This window comes from Trachemys scripta, chromosome 11 (assembly GCF_013100865.1).
Source record: "Trachemys scripta elegans isolate TJP31775 chromosome 11, CAS_Tse_1.0, whole genome shotgun sequence".
Classification (NCBI taxonomy): domain Eukaryota; kingdom Metazoa; phylum Chordata; order Testudines; family Emydidae; genus Trachemys; species Trachemys scripta.
Window position 1 is genome coordinate 28,584,155 of NC_048308.1, and position 18,004 is coordinate 28,602,158.

Here is an 18,004-nt window from a genome sequence, read left to right on the forward strand (position 1 = left end):
ATGGGACAATCTTCTACCTTTGGGAAAAACCCCAAGCTTGCCTTCTTCCTGTGAAACTTGCAATTAAACCTGTCTAAATATCTTAAAAGTGGTAGAATACTGTACAGTGGAATTGTTTGCCACACGCTTATAGGGCCTTTCGTTTTAAGGATCAGATCAGAAGTGGTTTCTTGGATGTCTTCAAAGATAGGAAGAATTTCATACCTTTATTGAGTGCCATTAGCTTCTAGTAAAATGAGTACGGTTTTTAGGTCCGTTAATTAGAGCTGCTGATTGTTAGACTGACCTGCCATAGGTCTAAAATGCCTAGTGGAATTTGCTCTGTACTCACAAGTTAAAGATTTTGTGTTACTGATTTGGGAAGTTCCCAATGTAATTCTTCAAACCAAGTATCATTGTGCTATTGAAAGAATAGTAAAGAATGTAATTAATAATTGTAATCTAGCACAGAGAAGGGATTCTGTGTATTTTATGGACTGATAAGCAAAACTGTTTTAACATTGAATATTTGTGATCTGTTAACAAAGAGTTAAAGGTCCTGAATTGTTTTTTATTTTTTTTTAGTACAGGATGGTAAAAGAAGCACTTCATGAGCGTGCCAACTTGCTCGAAATTGCTCCTCACTTATCTGGTCCTTTACCTATAATGCTTCCTGTTTACAAGTAAGCTCCCTGATACTCCTTCTGCTTTAATTTCTTACACCCTTGCTTTTGAGAATGAAGCTACTTCACTGGACTAGTTTTCAGAATGCCTTTTTCTTAGCTGTTAACGTGTCACAAGCTTTGTCTTTTCAGAGGTGAGAATTTGTTGCTGTACTGTAGAAGCATGAAGTTCATGTACAGCACTGTCTATTAACACCGTTTCAGTTAGCTGTCCAACAGTATTCCTCAAATTCACCCTCTTTCAATGGAGTTTTACCTTGGAAAACTTTTGCACAGTAACTTTGAAATGAATCAGTTTGTCTGGGAAGGGCAAAAGAGAAAAGTATTTTTATTTTACTTTGTCCCCTCCCAGATCTTGCTAGGGGTGGGAAGAGTTGGAGGGAGAGTGATTTCCAGGCTCCTACTTCCTAATTTTCCCTTTTACTCCCCCTGCCAATCTCTAAGGCCTTCTCACTAGAGTGACACTCACTCCTGTCACCTCCAGGGCCCATCAGTGACTTTGAGTTGTTGTGCAGTGATCAAAGGCATCTCTTTCAGAGCAAAGGAAAGTGCTTTCATCTCCAGGGTTGGGCATGCTGCTGTCCTCTGGACTGTCTTCAATATGTCCACATCTCCTAAAGTATGGTGCCCAGAACTGTACACAGCACTGATCTGTAATTCTCTAGGTCCTCTTTGTTCCCGTTTTTAAAGATCTATTTTCCCTTCTCCAGTCTTCTTGGACCTCACCCATCCTCTGAGCTCTCAAAGATAAGTGCTATGGGCATGGACAAGCGATTTGCCTCTTTTCCTTTGTTTCCTCATATATAAAATGGGGATAATATCTGAGGTGTATTGTGGATTAGTCAATGTCTACTTGTAAAATGTTTTGAAGACCAGGCCTATGTAAATGGCAAACTTTGGTGCAGAATAGAAACTAATAACCATAATAATGCTAATATTACAATATATAATGATGATTGGAGAGTTTTTTCCCTTTTCAGTTGAAATCTTTTTTTTTTTTTTTTTGCAGATGGTGGCAGTTGCCATACTACTGGGTGGGAATAAAACTATATGACCTTGTAGCTGGAAGTCAGTGTCTGAAAAGCAGCTATGTGCTCAGCAAGTCAAGAGCCTTGGAACTCTTTCCAATGCTACAGAAAGACAGGCTTGTAGGAGCTATTGTCTACTATGATGGTATGTTTCTTTTCTATATTTACCTTTCTAATCCGTCTTTATGGTTGATGTATTTAAAGTAAAACAAAAGTATATAACTAATTTGATGTATTTACATACATAAATATTTTTATAGAAAGTGTCTCTTGAGGGAATCTATCTTGCATAATTTCCATTGGCTAAATTTAGATGTATGACTAAAGCAGTTTATTTGGCTCACACATCTGATTGGTTTAGTTCTGGCCTTCCTGATTTATCATCCTGAATGTAGGAGAAAGAATCTGTTCTGTCAGCCAGTAGATGCAGCAAAATGTCATAGTATCTTCTTCATGGTTTGGTGATTCCCTATAGGAAGTTCCTGTGACTTCTCCAGCCATGCATAGTTGTGTAATACTAGAGAAGCTCCTTTTGTGCTGGATCAGTGTAAAACAAATGTGGTATCTGAAGTGCTCTGTTCCAACTAACCCCCTGTAAGTCTCAAACAAATATTTCCTAATCGGATAATATGCCAAATTTTATTAGGCTTCTGAATCCTGTGTTTACTTGAGGACTAATTGTTCAGAGATGTTCTGAAGCCAAGACTCTAAAGAGAGAGTTTCCTCAGGAAAATTGTAGAATCTGTGAACATGTTTACCAAAATAGTTAATGTCAAGGAAACAAATGATATTATTGATAATCTTAAATGGCTCACTATATGGTATTTACATTTAAAAAAAAATTCACACCTGTCTTGATAATTTGACTTCCCTTTTGTGGTTCTCATTTTTTGAATTGGGTTTGGTGCATCAATCGCTTCTTGCTTGCATCACCCTCAGCTATTTAAATTGTTCTTGTAAATACATTCAAATAGCACAAGCAGCTCTGGGGCTGGGGTGGTTTCCACTGGAAACCTCTATATTCAAGGGGTTATAAATCTATTGGAAAAAATACCTTAAGGCTGAAACTTGGCACAAATGTCATCTACTACACAGAATACAGTTTTGAGTGTTAATAAATATATATATATAATTTCAACAAAATGAGTGATTGAGTTGTAGAGAGTAGGAGAAGATTAAAGTGGTTTTTTGCAAGTCTAATATTTTTTTAAATTGAAGTTTTGTAGTTCAAAGGTCTAATGTGCACAGATTACTTGTTTGAAAAATATAAATCGAAGGGTTACGCTGCTTTTTAAAAATGGGCAAATGTGCAGTAGCAGCACTTCTGTGTTCAGATTGTTGATATTGACATTTATATTGATGGTACCAGAATGATTTGGGGGTTTTTATTTCATTTTTATAAAGTACGTCCAATGCTAAGTCCCTAGTGACATGTGCAATATTTTCAACTCGTATGGCTTTTCAAACACAAAAGCGTGGATTGTACAACCCTGGCTCAACCTGTGGAGTTTGTATTCATGCAAGTAATCTCACTGATTTCAGTAGGATTACTCAAATGAGTAAGTCCTCATCAATATGAGTCAGGGTTGCACAATCTAGCCCCAAGTTTAAAAAACAAAACGCCTTCTACGCTGCACCCAAAAAGTCACCTGCTAACTGTATTCAGGAAAGGCCCAGGAAAAGGATATAAACAACCTTTTAAGACCTGCATGAACATAAACAACCTTTAAGACCTGTCAGACTAGTAAGAGAAGGGAATTCCTAAGCCAAGTACCCTAAATACATTCTTCTATCAGCCCCCCTGGCTTGACTATCCAGCTTCCTCTCTTCCTGTGTATTACCAGAGCAGCCTCCAAGGTAGCCAAGTGAAGCCATGTAGAGTTTTATGGATCAGTCATCACCATGAGTTGCATTTCCCAGGAGGAAGTGTTGTGATGTATTGCTTTTTGGGTGACTCTGCTATGCAGGAGGACAGCTTCATTATGCATGAGTTGTAGCTGCTTGGTGGTCTTCAAGCCACTTACATAATTCATTGCAATAACCAAGTCAAAGTTCCAAAGGCAAAGATAATTTTGGAGAGGTACAAGTCCAAAAGGTGTTGTCTCTATTGCTTTACCAACCAATGAATGAAAAATGTACGTACTTATTGTTAATTATAAAAATGTAGAGATGGAAGGGACCGTGAAGTCCTCAAGTCCAGCTCCCTCCAAATCCCTGCTGTGCTGAGGCAGGACCAAATAAACCTAGACCATCCCTAATAGGAGTTTATTTAACCTGTTAAAAATGTCTAGCGATGGGGATTCAACAAACTCTTTTGGAAGCCTATGTCAGTGCTTAACTATCTTTATAGTTGGAAAGTTTTTCCCTAATATATAACCTAAATCTCCTTTCCTGCAGATTAAGTCCATTAGTTCTTGTCCTGCCTTCAGTGAACATTGAGAACAATTGATCACTGTCCTCTTTGTAATAGCCCTTAACATAGTTGAAGACTGTTTTTAAATCCCTCTGTAGTAGTCTTTTTCTCAAGACTAAACATGCCCAGGTTTTTTAACCTTTCCTCATAGGTCAGCTTTTCTAAACCTTTTATCATTTTGGTTGCTCTCCCCTGGATTCTCTCCAACTTGTCCAACATCCTTCCTAAAGTGTGGTGCCCAGAATTGGACATACACCTCTACCTCGATATAACGCTGTCCTCAGGAGCCAAAAAATCTTACCGTGTTATAGGTGAAACCGCGTTATATCGAACTTGCTTTGATCCGCCGCAGTGCGCAGCCCTGGCCCCCGGAGCACTGCTTTACTATGTTATATCCGAATACATGTTATATCGGGTCGTGTTATATCAGGGTAGAGGTGTAGTACTTCAGCTGAGGCCTCACCAGTGTGGAGTAGAGTGGAACAGCTACTTCCTGTGTCTTACATACCACCTTCCTGTTATTCCCCAGAATGATATTAGCCTTTTTCACTACTGCATCACACTGACTCGTATTCAATTTGTGTTCTGCTATACCCCTCAGGGCCTTTTCTTCAGTACTGCCATCTAAACAGCTATTCCCCATTTTGTAGTTGTGCATTTGATTTTTAGCTTCCTAAGTGAAGTGCTTTGAATTTTTCTTTAGTGAATTTCATCTTGTTGAATTTAGAACAATTCTCTAACTTGTAAAGATTGTTTTGAATTCTAATCCTACCCTCCAAAGTTCTTGCAACCCCTCTCAGCTTGGTGTCATCTACAAATTTTATAAGCTACTCTCCACTCTTATCCAAGTCATTAATGCAGTGGTCCCCAAACGGTAGGAACATTTTGGGGGGCGAGTTGTGCAGTGGGGGGGCAGGGAGGGAGTGTCCCTCCAGCTCCTCTGCTGAGCAAATGGTGCAGTAATGGAGTAATAGACAGATTACATTACCGGGGGGGGGGGGGGGCATGACAGGAAAAGTTTAGGCACCACAGCATTAATGAAAATATTGAATAGAACTGGATGCAGACCTGACCCTTGCAGGGCCCTCTGGATATGCCCCCCCGTGTGACCGCGAACGACTGGTAACTATTCTATGGTCTTTCAACCAGTTGAGCACCCACTTTATAGTAATTTCATCTAGAGTAGTATGTGTATGAGACTCATGCAACTGTCAGTGGCCTTACTAATATGAAGATACTGTCATCTGAGAATCCATGGGTGGTCAGGGTTCCAAAAGTACCCCTAGCCTGAGACAATCTTGGACAAACTCCCTCCACTGCGGGGGCAGGAACCACCTCTTCTATGCTTTCAAGGGCATTCCTCACTTCACTTTCATCGTCCCCATTTTGTCTGAATTAATCTTCAGCAGCAGGGTATTAAGAATTTTGATGAAAAAGGACTCAAACCTCCTCACTTGATTTAATGAATGATGAGGTGTATGAGTCCAGCATGCAGGTCATAGTACAAAGACCCATAGTGCTTTTGGAACCTCAGAAACTGGTGCTGGCTTAAACTTTTCCGGAGAAGAGATTGCATTTGTTCCCTCTACGCATGAATCTGTCCATAGAAATGCTGACAGACAGGTCTGAAGCCAATCTACTTTATAGAGGAAAAAGGTTTTTTATAGCAAGAAAAATAGGATTCTGGTTCCAAGTGAAGGCAGCCAGGATGTACCAAATTGTCCACTACTTGAAATTAGACTTTGTGAAGGTGCTTTCTTTGGGAGCATGATCTCTCCATTTCACGTACGAGTCCTGTATCTCTACATCTGTCACCACATGAACCAGAAAGCCCATGCTCCACCAGATCTTCATATTGCCAACTTTATAGTGGCTTTGGTCATCTCCTCAGCCACTGAAAATGGCTATCATGGAGATGCAGAACTCCCAAGTAAAGAACTCCTTAACAGAAGGTTTCTTTCACTTGCCAAACTTCACAGCTAAGTAAGGAAGTTCCATAGTAAAATTAATAAACCTCCTAGAAATTAGTAATTTCCTTGGCTTTAACTGCCTAGGAATTACCTAGATTCCAGAATGCTAGCTTTTTTTGTTGTTTAAGGGTGCCTTGAGTTTTGCTGAAACCTCTACATCTCAGCAGATCCTAACTTTACTTGAATGTGTCTTCAAGGCATTCTGGGCTGCATCTTTGTCTAGCATGATATGTAGTTACATGTACATTAAGTTTCATGTAAACCAAACAGTATTCAAATTTTTGTAAAAAATCACGCCCAGCAAAAATTACATTGAAAAGACTGTTGTGAGTCATCCACAAATCTTAAAAGCCAGGAAATTCACAGCTCGAATTGTACTTCAACATCTAGACACAGCAGGGTGTCCACTTAACTACTTTCTAGGTGCACCCTGTCGTGCCTACATGTTAAAGGACAGTCTTATCTATGAATTTCCTTGCTTTGCATCAGACACTTAATGTTCTTTCGTTGTAGATTTTATTGGGTGATTATATAAATTGAGACCATTCTTTTTCTGTTAGTGGTAAGAGTGCTTTATGGAAAGATTTTCTTAACCCTCATGGGTAGCCTGGCAGTCTCATGATATCAAGATGTATGCAGAGCAGTCATGAAGAAACTACACATCCCTTGCAGGGATGGAAATATCACACTCAGAAGAAATATCCTGAATACTTATTTGCCAATTGTGGTGGATCTGTAATTAATTTTTTTTTACCTGAAGATAGTTTTTCTTCCATCCAGCAGCCTGAAAGTTCATCACACAACATTTGACTACAAAGGTTTTTTCCCCTTTTTTCGAATTAAACTAGTCAACACTTATCAATAGGGACATTTGAAGAGGAAAAATAGGGATATATCTCCTAACTCAATTGAAATACATTGGGTACAGAGAGCATTTAGGAGGCATATTGTGGGAAAAATAACTAGCATAAGGATAATTAGAGCTTGTCCCTCTTGAGTGGGACCAGCTAGTATGTATATATCTCTTCATAATCAGGAGTAATACAAAACTGTGGAAAGGAGAGAAATTGAATTTTTGTTTTACCATCATCTGATTTTAAGAACTTTTTTTTTTAAGATAGTCCTGCTGAGGGCGGGGGGGGGCACAGTTATGAGCCGTTCCATACTTAGGACGTTGAGCAAAGGTTCAGTCTAGTCTGTTTAAAATATAACCCTTCTGTTTTACATAGGATACTTGGATTTTATTTTTCACTATAGTAATTCAGAATGACTGAAAGTCATATGGATTTTTAAAAACAGTACAAATGGTTAGCATTACCCTCGATTCATTGTTTGCTAAAATAAAGGTTGTGGCAGTTGATAGTGTGCATTTTCTTGTGGTGTTGAATTCAGGACTGTTATTGTCTTAACTAACTAGGGCCCTGAACCTGCAATGAGATTCACCCCAGCAGAGCCTTCCATGGATCTAATTGTAGTATCAAGGCCTAAGTCCCCAAAGCCTAATAGCAAAAATTAACCTGTCTACTTGAAATGTTGTCATGATATGGATTTTAACAATGGATACTTAGTTTTCTCTTGATGGTACCAGTACTTTCCTACTTTTGCATATACATCTGCACTTAGTCTACTTGGTTTTTAATAATAAACTTTACAAAGATTTAGTTTAATGGCCCCATCCAATCAACATTGAAAAAACAAAATATCCTGTTGGGACTAAAGACTGACATCTGCATTTTTTTCCCTTTTAAAAGAAAATTATTAAAAGAATTAAAAAAAAAATCCCAGTAGCCTGCAGGCTTAAGTTTTATGTTGACAAATAGATTTTTGAAAGTTTCTTTGGATGATCTGTAGCGAGAGCTGCTGTAAAAATTATTAAAAGCGCGACAGCAACTTTCAGCTTGAAAAACTAATTGGTTAGTTTTAATTCATTCTTAATAACCATTTTGCTGCTTTAAAATATGTTGAGATACTCTGCTGCTAGGTGTTTAAAAAAATAGAGCAATCTCTAATTTTTATATTAATAAATATTACTTAAAAATAATATTCTTAAAGACTGTAATTAACTGGAAACCTATTTGTAATCTATTTAAAGCTTAGTTATGACTAAGCAGTTTGGTATTTTATGGCAAAATGATAACCAGAACAATTTTAAATAATCCTTACCTATTGCGATAGAGATGCATTTACAAGACACTCACAAAGGCTAATTTAAGGTTTTCTTGCACAAATGCTACTTTAGATTCATTGCTATTTGATGCCAAAGTAAAGAACAGAAAGAGTTAATACAGTTTTTGGTGGAAAATTCTTATTTTTTTCTTGTCAAGATACAGCACAAAAATCAGTTACTGCGTGATACTTTACTGATAGGCCTGATGCCTTCCCATTCAAAGAGCAACATTTGATTTGTACCCTTTCTTGCTTCTTTAAGTTGCGTTAAAGGGCCAGAAATGTTTTCAACTTTTTTCTGCATGTTTTTTATGTTAGAAATTCAGGTCTGGCCTATCCTGATTTCCCTGGACAACTGGAAATCTAGTATACCTAGAGATCTTGCATATGTACTGAGCAAGTGAAACCTGATTGACAATGACACTCTTTCTATTCAGACCATTTAAAGCTGTTTCCATTTTTAATTCCATTGCCTATGAACAGTTGGAAGGAAAAAAGCTGGCTTTTAAAGATTCTTTATCTCATCCCTTCAGTTAAGAATTCTGAAAGCTCATATTACACACTTGAACTCTCAGAGGGTATGTCTGGATTTCAAGAAAATGTTTTCTTTTAAGTGTTAACAAACACATTAACTTATGCTTTAAAAATGTAAGGTGCAATCCTGGCCCTACTGATGTTGTGGGAAAGCTCTCCTAGTTTTCAGTGGGGCCAGGATTTCACTCCAAGTGTAGATAGGGCAAGTTATATTTTAACACTTGTTAGCTGACTGAGGTGAGCCCTAGGCTCTGCCCTACAGTTCATCTTGACCAGCTAACTTGTACTCTGTCGATACTAGTTTTAAAACGTGTTAGCTAATGCATTTTTGAAAATACTTCTTGCATCCTAACCTAGACAAGCCCTGAGTCTTGGGGGGAGGGGGAGGCAAACAAGCAACACACACAACCTTTCAGTTCTTTATACATCTTAAAGAAGCGAAATGATGGCATGAACCCTTTGCAGCTCACCTTTAAGGAACTTAGCATTAGATAATGGCATTAACACTTAAGCTCAAAATAGGTTTTGGGGTGGAGAGTTTTTATAGAAAGGAGTGTCGTAAGTAGTTTTATGTTAATAATTAAATTCAGTTTCATAATGTTTCTTGCATTTTTCTCTTCCCCTCTGTCAGATTTTTTTGCATCTATACCCTTAGTTGCACCTACTGGCTGCAGTGAGTAGTGCTTAATAGCAGAGGTCTCCCCCTAGAGTTGGAGTGTTGACCCAAATCCCACAAAAGAACACTTTTAATATACCCACTGCGTAGATTATTTTCTGAGGCTAGGTCTATACTACCCGCCTGAATCGGCGGGTAGAAATCAACCTCTCGGGGATTGATTTATCGCGTCCCAATGGGACGCGACAATCGATCCCCGAATCGGCGCTCTAACTCCACCAGCGGAGGTGGTAGTAAGCGCCGCCGACAAAAAGCCCCAGAAGTCGATTTTGCCGCCGTCCTCACAACGGGGTAAGTCGGCTGCAATACGTCGAATTCAGCTACGCTATTCACGTAGCTGAATTTGCGTATCTTAAATCGACTCCCCCCGGTAGTGTAGATGTACCCTGACTTGATAAAACCATTTACACAGTTATTTACTTTTTTTGCATTGGTATTTGGCTTTTATCAGAAGGGGATCAGCAGTGCTATTCCTTTTTTTTTTTTTTTAATTGCTGATCTAATGAGTAACTTATCAAACAATCATGAATATATCTATAGCTTTCTGAAATGTTGTTGCTTCAGCCCTCTTAATTACATTTTAAAATTGTTTATACAGGCAAAAATGGATGGTACATTATAAATGTTGGAAGTACCAGCAATAGCAAATCACAGACTTTACCAGGGGCTATTCTTGCTCTGTCTCAGCATCAGGAAACTATAGCATATGTTGGATGTTAGCCTGGGTGTACACAATGTGTCCTATTTATTCAAGGTTTCCTTTGAAGCCACAACTTACAAGTTTGTTTCTTAGGGGTACATGTCAGACTTCATTTAGCATTTGTTGGTATTCGGATACTCCTGAATAGCAAAAAGGCAACATTTTGGGGGAAGAATGTGGCTGCTATCTGAGCAGTGATCTGTCAGTTTCATTTATGTAGCTCAAGGAAAATTGGAAAAGAGGCACTATGGAGATGCAAAAGCTGAGAGCTCAAGATCATAGAGAGAATTATTTTAAAGCATTTTTAATGGAAGAATTAATCTTCATTTGAATTATATGTACATTATGTTGTGGGCTAGAAAAATAGGAAACATTTTAAAGCAGAGATTTAACAGTCAAGAATACTACAATTTTAAACATGCACAGAAAATGCTGGCTAATTCGAAGTGGCAGAGTTCTCTTTTAAGATGCATTTTTTCATCTCTCTGGGTGCTATAGAGTTTCTTGAGTATGTACATATTCTCCCTTCAAAGATGAACTTTTAAGTGTATAAGGAAACTTATTTCTAGGTTCTTTAGTAAGTCATGAATTTACAATGGAATAGCTGTGTTAATTACCATTTCTTATTGGAATATATTTATATACCTTAAAGACAGAAAGTAGAACTGTAGAATCTTTTGCATCACCTCATACAGTATTTTCTTGATTTTTTTTTTTTTGCCACATGAAAAAATGTATGATTGTCTAATGAAATTCACATTTTCACTTTGCTTTGCAAAATCTCCAGTTCAGTTAGATCCCAGGAAAGGCTCTTCATTTCATAATTTTGCATTCTCCAGAATTTTGATGCATATTTTTTTTTTCCGAAGTATGTTAACTAAAATTCTAAATCTTTGGAACAAGAAGGTTGTTCAAAGAAAGGTGGAAAGGCGGCTCTTCAGGTGAGGACTGAGCATTCCTTGTTTACTGTAAACCTCATGAGAAATTCTTCCCATTTAATTAAAAAAACAATCAATGCAAAGGAGTAGAGCATTCATTAAGCTCTCAAAAACTGAATAAATGCTTTTTCTTTTTAATCTCCTATAGCTCTTTTTCCTTGTATTAGAGTATGTGCTGAATTAGGAAGTGTTACAGCCTTATAGTTCATATTTCTCAAATTAATATTTTGAGAATATTAGCATATGTAATAGGGGCATTGCCCAAATTTAGGCATGGACGGTTGTAAGAATTTAAATCCTTATTCTAAATTTTTCTCTCCCTTGAAAATTAAAATGGTGTGACAATTTGTCACTAGAAAGGTTTTATGTAGATGAAGTCTATTGCTACACATCTTCATGTTAGTTGAGTTTTAACTTGAAAATGGAAGACTGTGAAAGTAGCTTCTAATGCTCAGCCCCACAGGAACTGCTAGCAAACCATTATGGGTATTTGAAAGCAGCTAGGACATGCAGAACATGTTTTGAGTGATTTTATTTAAAAGAAAATCTTACGGGTATTATATGAGAGACCTCAGAAAGAAAACCAGTTATTTGCTGTGAGGAGGATTGTAAAGGCATGATTGGATGCCTCTTGTGGAATATATAGGAAATGAAATATAAGCATTGACTTGGCTGTTTCTGTAGTTTCAATCTCAATTTTCTCTTTTATTTAAGAGTTCTTAATACTCTGATTTGGTGTAAGTAGTAGTGGGAGAGACAGAGGAATCATAAGTCTTGGTATTATGAACGATCCTTCTTATTTCTTAAATTAATGAAATCTGTAGGTTCTGTTTACTTGTAGTAGTTTTAGCACAAAGCCCTTTGAATCAGATGGTATTTTATCCATCAAACAGTTTTTACTTTCAAAATGGATAAAAATCAATACCCTAAAATGACTTGTGTCTTTAACCCAGTTTTTCCTCTGTCAAAGGGTACAACTATATAAGCATACCTACAGGAGTAATAGTTTGTTCACAACAAAAGAGACTGTGCATTCCATAGCACTTCTTTTGCTGCAGGCATCGTTCCCAAAAGCATGCAGCTGATAACTGCATCTCCTGCTGTACCTGTAACAATTTAATTGTATAAGTCAGCCCAGTCAAGCATCCCCAGCTCATGACTGGGAGACATGAAATTCATTGTCATTATTGTCCCTGTCATTTTGGATCATTATATCCTGCTGCAGAATTTTCCTCACTTCAGTGCTTTTTTACCTCCAGGAACCAGGGATTATGGCTGAGGTTGGGGTGGGGGCAGGACTGTGAACTACATTTACCTCAGGGGAGCCACAGATTAAATTGGCTTTGCTCTCTGACTTGCTGGATTCATCTATTTGTATGCTGTGATTTTAAGATTGGAAATGATGAATATTCTAGCGAATTCTATGCTTTTATTTTTTTAAAAACATTCCTATAACCAAGGGATGATTTTTGTCTCTCTTAACAAGAAGTGAATGGGGATTAATTTTTCACATCTCATGTTACCTAAAAGATATAAGATTATTCTCAAGCGAAATGACATTATTTGCACATTACGCCACAAACATCTTAGTATTCCCCAGCGTGTCATGGCTTTTAGAGGAAAGACTCCAGTGAAGCATGTAATTTTGTTGTAATTTATATGTGTATATTTTATGTGAACTTAATGGTAGGCCATTAGTTAATATGTACATTGTTCCATACTGTAGATATGATAACATATATGGCTGGGGAAAATCCATTATGCCTTTTCCCACCATACTGTGTTTTTGTCTCTGAAATTTTAAAGCTGTTTGGGTATTTACTTTTTAATAAAAATGAATAAAATGAAGGCCAGTTACCTACTTGATTACACTGCCAGCTGCCTTCTAGGTTGATAGTAATGCAAACTGAGGTGCAGGAGTCTGTCTATACACTGCAACTTGCAGGATCGGGGCCTAGAACATGCCATTTGCATCAATTAAAATGGATAATGGCACATTCCCATACATACATGGAACTAGTGTTAAGTATTCATTGGCTTTTCTTGTATCAAGTGGCTGTCTCTTTGGGCCTACTCCTTTAAGGTGCTGAGCAGTCTTGACTCGGACTCCAGTGGATTTAATGGCACATGGTACCATACAGAATCAAGACAGTTAACGTTTACTCTAATTTCAAATAAAAGTAGAGTTCAGTGTCTGTTAATACATTTTCTGACCAACATTCTTTGTGCCCTTTCCTCTGCCCCTCTGTAACCCTCCCCCCCCCGATACACATATCATGCTAATAAATGGGGGTGTGGCAGGCTCACATCCAAAGAGTGAATTTAGCACCAGCAGTGATGGTAGAAGCGAGTGGATTGAGAATCAAGGGTTCCTCGGAAGGACAGGAATGTGGTATACAAAATCCCAGTCACAGCAGTTAAAACTGGCTGAGTTCCCTGTCTCGGTTGGCAGGGGTGAACAGGACTTTTCCAGTTGAAGACCCATGCACCTAGAATTCTATTTTTGACAAGCTTCTAGGGCATTCATCAAGATACGTTTATTTTAGGTTTGTCAATTAACTGCAGTTAACTCAAGCGATTAATGCAAAACAAATTAACTAGATTAAAAATATAGTCACGATTAAGTGCAGTTTTAATTGCACTGTTAATAATAGAATACCTATTTAAATTTTTTCCAAAAATTTTATACATTTTCAAATATATTGATTTCAGTTACAACACAGAATACAGTGTACAGTACTCATTTTATAATATTTTTATTACAAACATTTGCACTGTAAAATAAACAAAAATAGTATTTTTCAGTTCCTCATACAAGTACTGAAGTGCAATCTCTTTATTATGAAAGTGCAACTTACAAATGTAGAATTATTTTTTTATATAACTGTTTTTTGAGTGCAGTGTAAATTTTTAGAGCCTACAAGTCCACTCAGTCCTACTTCTTGTTCAGCCAATTGCTAAGACAAACAAGTTTGTTTACATATATGGGAGATAATGCTGCATGCTTCTTACCTAGTGTCACCTGAAATTGAGAACAGGTGTTCATGGCACTGTTGTAGTTGGCATTGTAAGGTTTTTACGTGCCAGAGATGCTAAACATTTGTCTGCCCCTTCATGCTTCAACCACCATTCCAGAGGACATGCTGAATTTAAATTGGTATTCTTCTATTGTTTTACAGTGTGATTAAAACTGCGATTAATCATGACTATTTTTTAATCTTGCAATTAATTGCAATTTTAAAAATTGTTGGACGGCCCTACTTTATTTGCTAAGATGTTCTTTCTTTATCAAGTGATGTGGATACTGTAGACTTAAACAGCGAATGTTTGATCCTACTCTGGTGATTATTTTTATGTCAGTGACAGGCAGAACCTGTGAGTATTGGGCATTTTCAATCCTCATTGACTTCACTGACTGCCATTGAGAGTTGAGGGCACTCAGCGCTTTGCAGTTTGTATTTAAATGTATAAATAAGCAACTAGCTGGCCTGACAATTGGTGCTCTGTACAGACAGCAAACAAATGTGCAACAGCTCCACTGAGGGATTTTTACTTTTCTATACTAGTGATAGGGGTACCCCTATTATTTACTTAGTGACTACTATATGTTTACATTTATACTTACCTCTGGATCCGGCGGTAAGCAATCGATCTTCTGGGATCGATCCCGGAAATGCTCGCCGTTGACGCCGGTACTCCTGCTCCGCGAGAGGAGTACGCGGCGTCGACGGGGGAGCCTGCCTGCCGCGTGTGGACCCGCGGTAAGTTCGAACTAAGATACTTCGACTTCAGCTACATTATTCACGTAGCTGAAGTTGCATATCTTTGTTCGAAGTGGGGGGTTAGTGTGGACCAGCCACAGGTCACTAGTGAGTGATGTGGTCACTCCTGTCTCATGAAGAGTGACTTTACATCTGCTGTTTATTTCTGACATAGTATCTGTCTCTTTTTATACTGTTGCATCGTAACTCTAGCTCCAGTTAGTTTAGACAAGGGCACATAACAGGAAATCCATTTCCTTTTATAGCCTATGAAGTGGGCAATAGTTCATAAACTGTTGACTGGTCTCCAGTTGACTTAGACAGGATTTGAAAAATAGCTACTGACCATGCACAGTTTGCCTCAAACTTGAGATGTAAAGTCGGGTACTGTCTATATCAGTCAGTCAACCTCTACACTGCATTGATACATAACAACTTGCATTGACATCACATTTCTTTCTGACACTGTAGCATAACCACAACAGATCTACAGTGACATTTTTTCATTGTGACATTTTAGCATGGTTTCCATAAACTGGCACTGACAATGTTTAGTTTCATTTTAACACTGTGCTTTTACTTACACTGACATTGTAGTAAGGTTGTTGTGACAAGCTGAAGGCTGATACAAAAGAAGTGGGAAACAACAGAATTATAAACCAACAATGAAAAATAATACTAATTCCTTCCTCTCAACCCCCTTCCTTCATTGTGCGGATAAATTCCTTGCGGTTTGTGAAGCTTTTAGATATTCGTGCTGGGAGATCTGTAAGTACCTAAATAGATAGAAATTCTGAATTAACGCTACCATAATATGCTTTAGCTCCCTTTTGCCTGGCTGTTGCAACTTATTTATAGTACAACTGCTTTAGCTTCAGTATCTTTACTTGACAATAAAACTGGTTAGAGATACAAAAATATTTTTAGGATTTGTGTTTTAAAAAAAAAAAAAATCCAAAACTTTGTGGTCCTTCCTACTTTCCTATTTATTCCATGTGTTTATTACTTTGCATAAAAAATCACTGACTAACTGCGTTGTTTCCTAATTTTTTACTATGACATGTTTAACCATGTGAGCCATTTACTTAGTTTCAGCCTCCTTAATTCGCTTAATCTTTCCTTATATGAGAATAAACTTGGCCTTCTTAAATTCCTTAAGTTTTCCTCGTAGCGTACAGTGCAGATTTAAAATCTTAAATTATCCCAGGTGGCTTTTGCTATGCTCTCTCCAGAGCAATATTAAATAGGGGTGGTGATGCATCTAGTATGTGTTTGAGTGGATAGTAGTTCCCTAGCTACCAGATAGCAAAACCAAAATTCGGACACTGATAGGCACCATGAGTAATGGCATTGAAATGTCTGTGGAGGTTGCTGAGGAGCGAGAGGAAGAAATCAAGTTCTCGGGGTCTAGGGTTGAGCTAAAGAGAAGAAGCAGGGCCATATTTAAATTTGCAGCCACCATCTAGCCACAATCATTTTTAATAACTTGAGATTTTTATCAAACTTCAGAATCTGTTACATACAAAGACGAATTTGTCAGAATAGCTGGATCCGCGAACAGACCAAGTTCAAAACCGAGGATTCATCCCTTTCCTAACACTTTCTACGGGATAGTGATTAAAAACTGTTTATCTCTTTACCTGAATTCTTTGAGGTCTAAAGAATTCTTTCTTCTATTGCAAAAGATGTATATTATATCCCTCTGTGATGGGGTGGGCGTCCCCCACCAGCCGTGATAGGGTTAATGCAATTAAGTCACTTGGCATCACCTGCTAGATGGAGGGCCGGGATTAACTGAGGGCGAAGCCCAGCTGGAGAGAGGCTGGGACAGCACTATAAAGCCAGGAAACTGAGAGCAAAAAAGCTTCAGGGGAAGGAGTCTGCAGTCCTTAAGAGGAGGGAAAGAGTCAGGAACACGGAGGAAGGCCAGGGGGAGAGTAAATCCTGGGATCTTGCCCTGGAATGAGGAGTCTGGCAAGAGGCTAGGAGGGGGTGAAGTAGCCATAGGGAATAAAGTTGTAAATGCAGTCACAGTGACGTTATGGGCAAAGGAATTCCACAGGTTGACCCAATCTTTTTTGTTTAAAGATGGATGACCATGACCACAATTGCATATGGAAATCATGTAACTGTGCATGCTGGTGACCAACCATATGTCATTTGTGTGCTCAATTCTCCAGAGTTTGTATGCAATTCTGTTAAGTGTTCATGTAAATTAGATACACAGTTACACATGCATTTTGCATATGCAGCTGTGCCACCAACTTTTATAAAAATCATGCAGAGAGAGAGAGGGAGAGCATTGTCAAGATATGGTCCTTCCTAGGCTCAGAGTGACGCAGGATTCCAAGTGTGATAGCTCTCAGGTAAATGGCTTGTAATGGACTATAGTTTTCCTTGGTCTAATGGTAAAGAATCAACAAGAAGACCTAAAAATTACCCTTTTATGATTTCCATTTTTGGTACTCCCCACTCAGTTTCTTCAGCTCCACCCTGAGTTTAGTTGCCTCTTTGCTCGAATAACTGCCTCTTGCAGCTAGAACCAATCCTGATGGCAAAAGCCAGCTAGTGAGTATGTTGGCAAAAGACTTCATCTGCATGATTGCACAAGCAGCTTTTGGTGGGTGAATGGTGCTAAGTCTGCTCTTGGAGCTAGGGGCATGATTTCAAGCTCAAGGACATGTACTTGTGCTAGTGGCAGTATGTACTCGTGAGGTTCAGGTGAGTTTGTACTCAGCACCGCTAGCCCATGCCGCTGCTCTCTGCTGCCCATGCTAGCCTAGCTACACTATTTTAGCACCATAGCTTGATGAGAGCATGTCTGGGTGATCTGGGAATCATGTCTGCAGTTCCAAGTGTAGACATACCCACAGTGTGGTGATGGAGTGAAGTATTTTCCTGTCTCGGGGGCGGGGACTGGGGTGAGGAGGAGTCAACAACTTTTTTTGGCGAAAGTTTAAGATTATATTGGGCCCGAATGGTAACCTTCTGCAGAATTGCTCAGATATTGGGATTGGTGGGAGGTTGACCGTACTGAGTTTCCCATAATGCGAGAGCGGATAGGAAGGATGAGACATTGAACCCAATTCCATAGCTCCTTTGGGCCATAGGAAAGGGAATCCCTGGCCCTCTGAAGGGTTGGCCTATGCATGCTGC

The 18,004-nt window shown here is 38.5% G+C and overlaps 1 protein-coding gene across 2 annotated transcripts in view; it reads left to right on the plus strand.

Annotated features, from left to right (window-relative positions):
* Positions 1 to 18,004, plus strand: part of GPD2 (glycerol-3-phosphate dehydrogenase 2) — a 121,376-nt gene that overhangs the window by 61,433 nt on the left and 41,939 nt on the right. For both annotated transcript variants that reach the window (XM_034785650.1, XM_034785651.1), the window contains 2 exons: positions 565 to 662; positions 1,672 to 1,835. In XM_034785650.1, the coding sequence (XP_034641541.1) occupies positions 565 to 662; positions 1,672 to 1,835 (262 nt within the window). The remainder of the gene's footprint in view (positions 1 to 564; positions 663 to 1,671; positions 1,836 to 18,004) is intronic.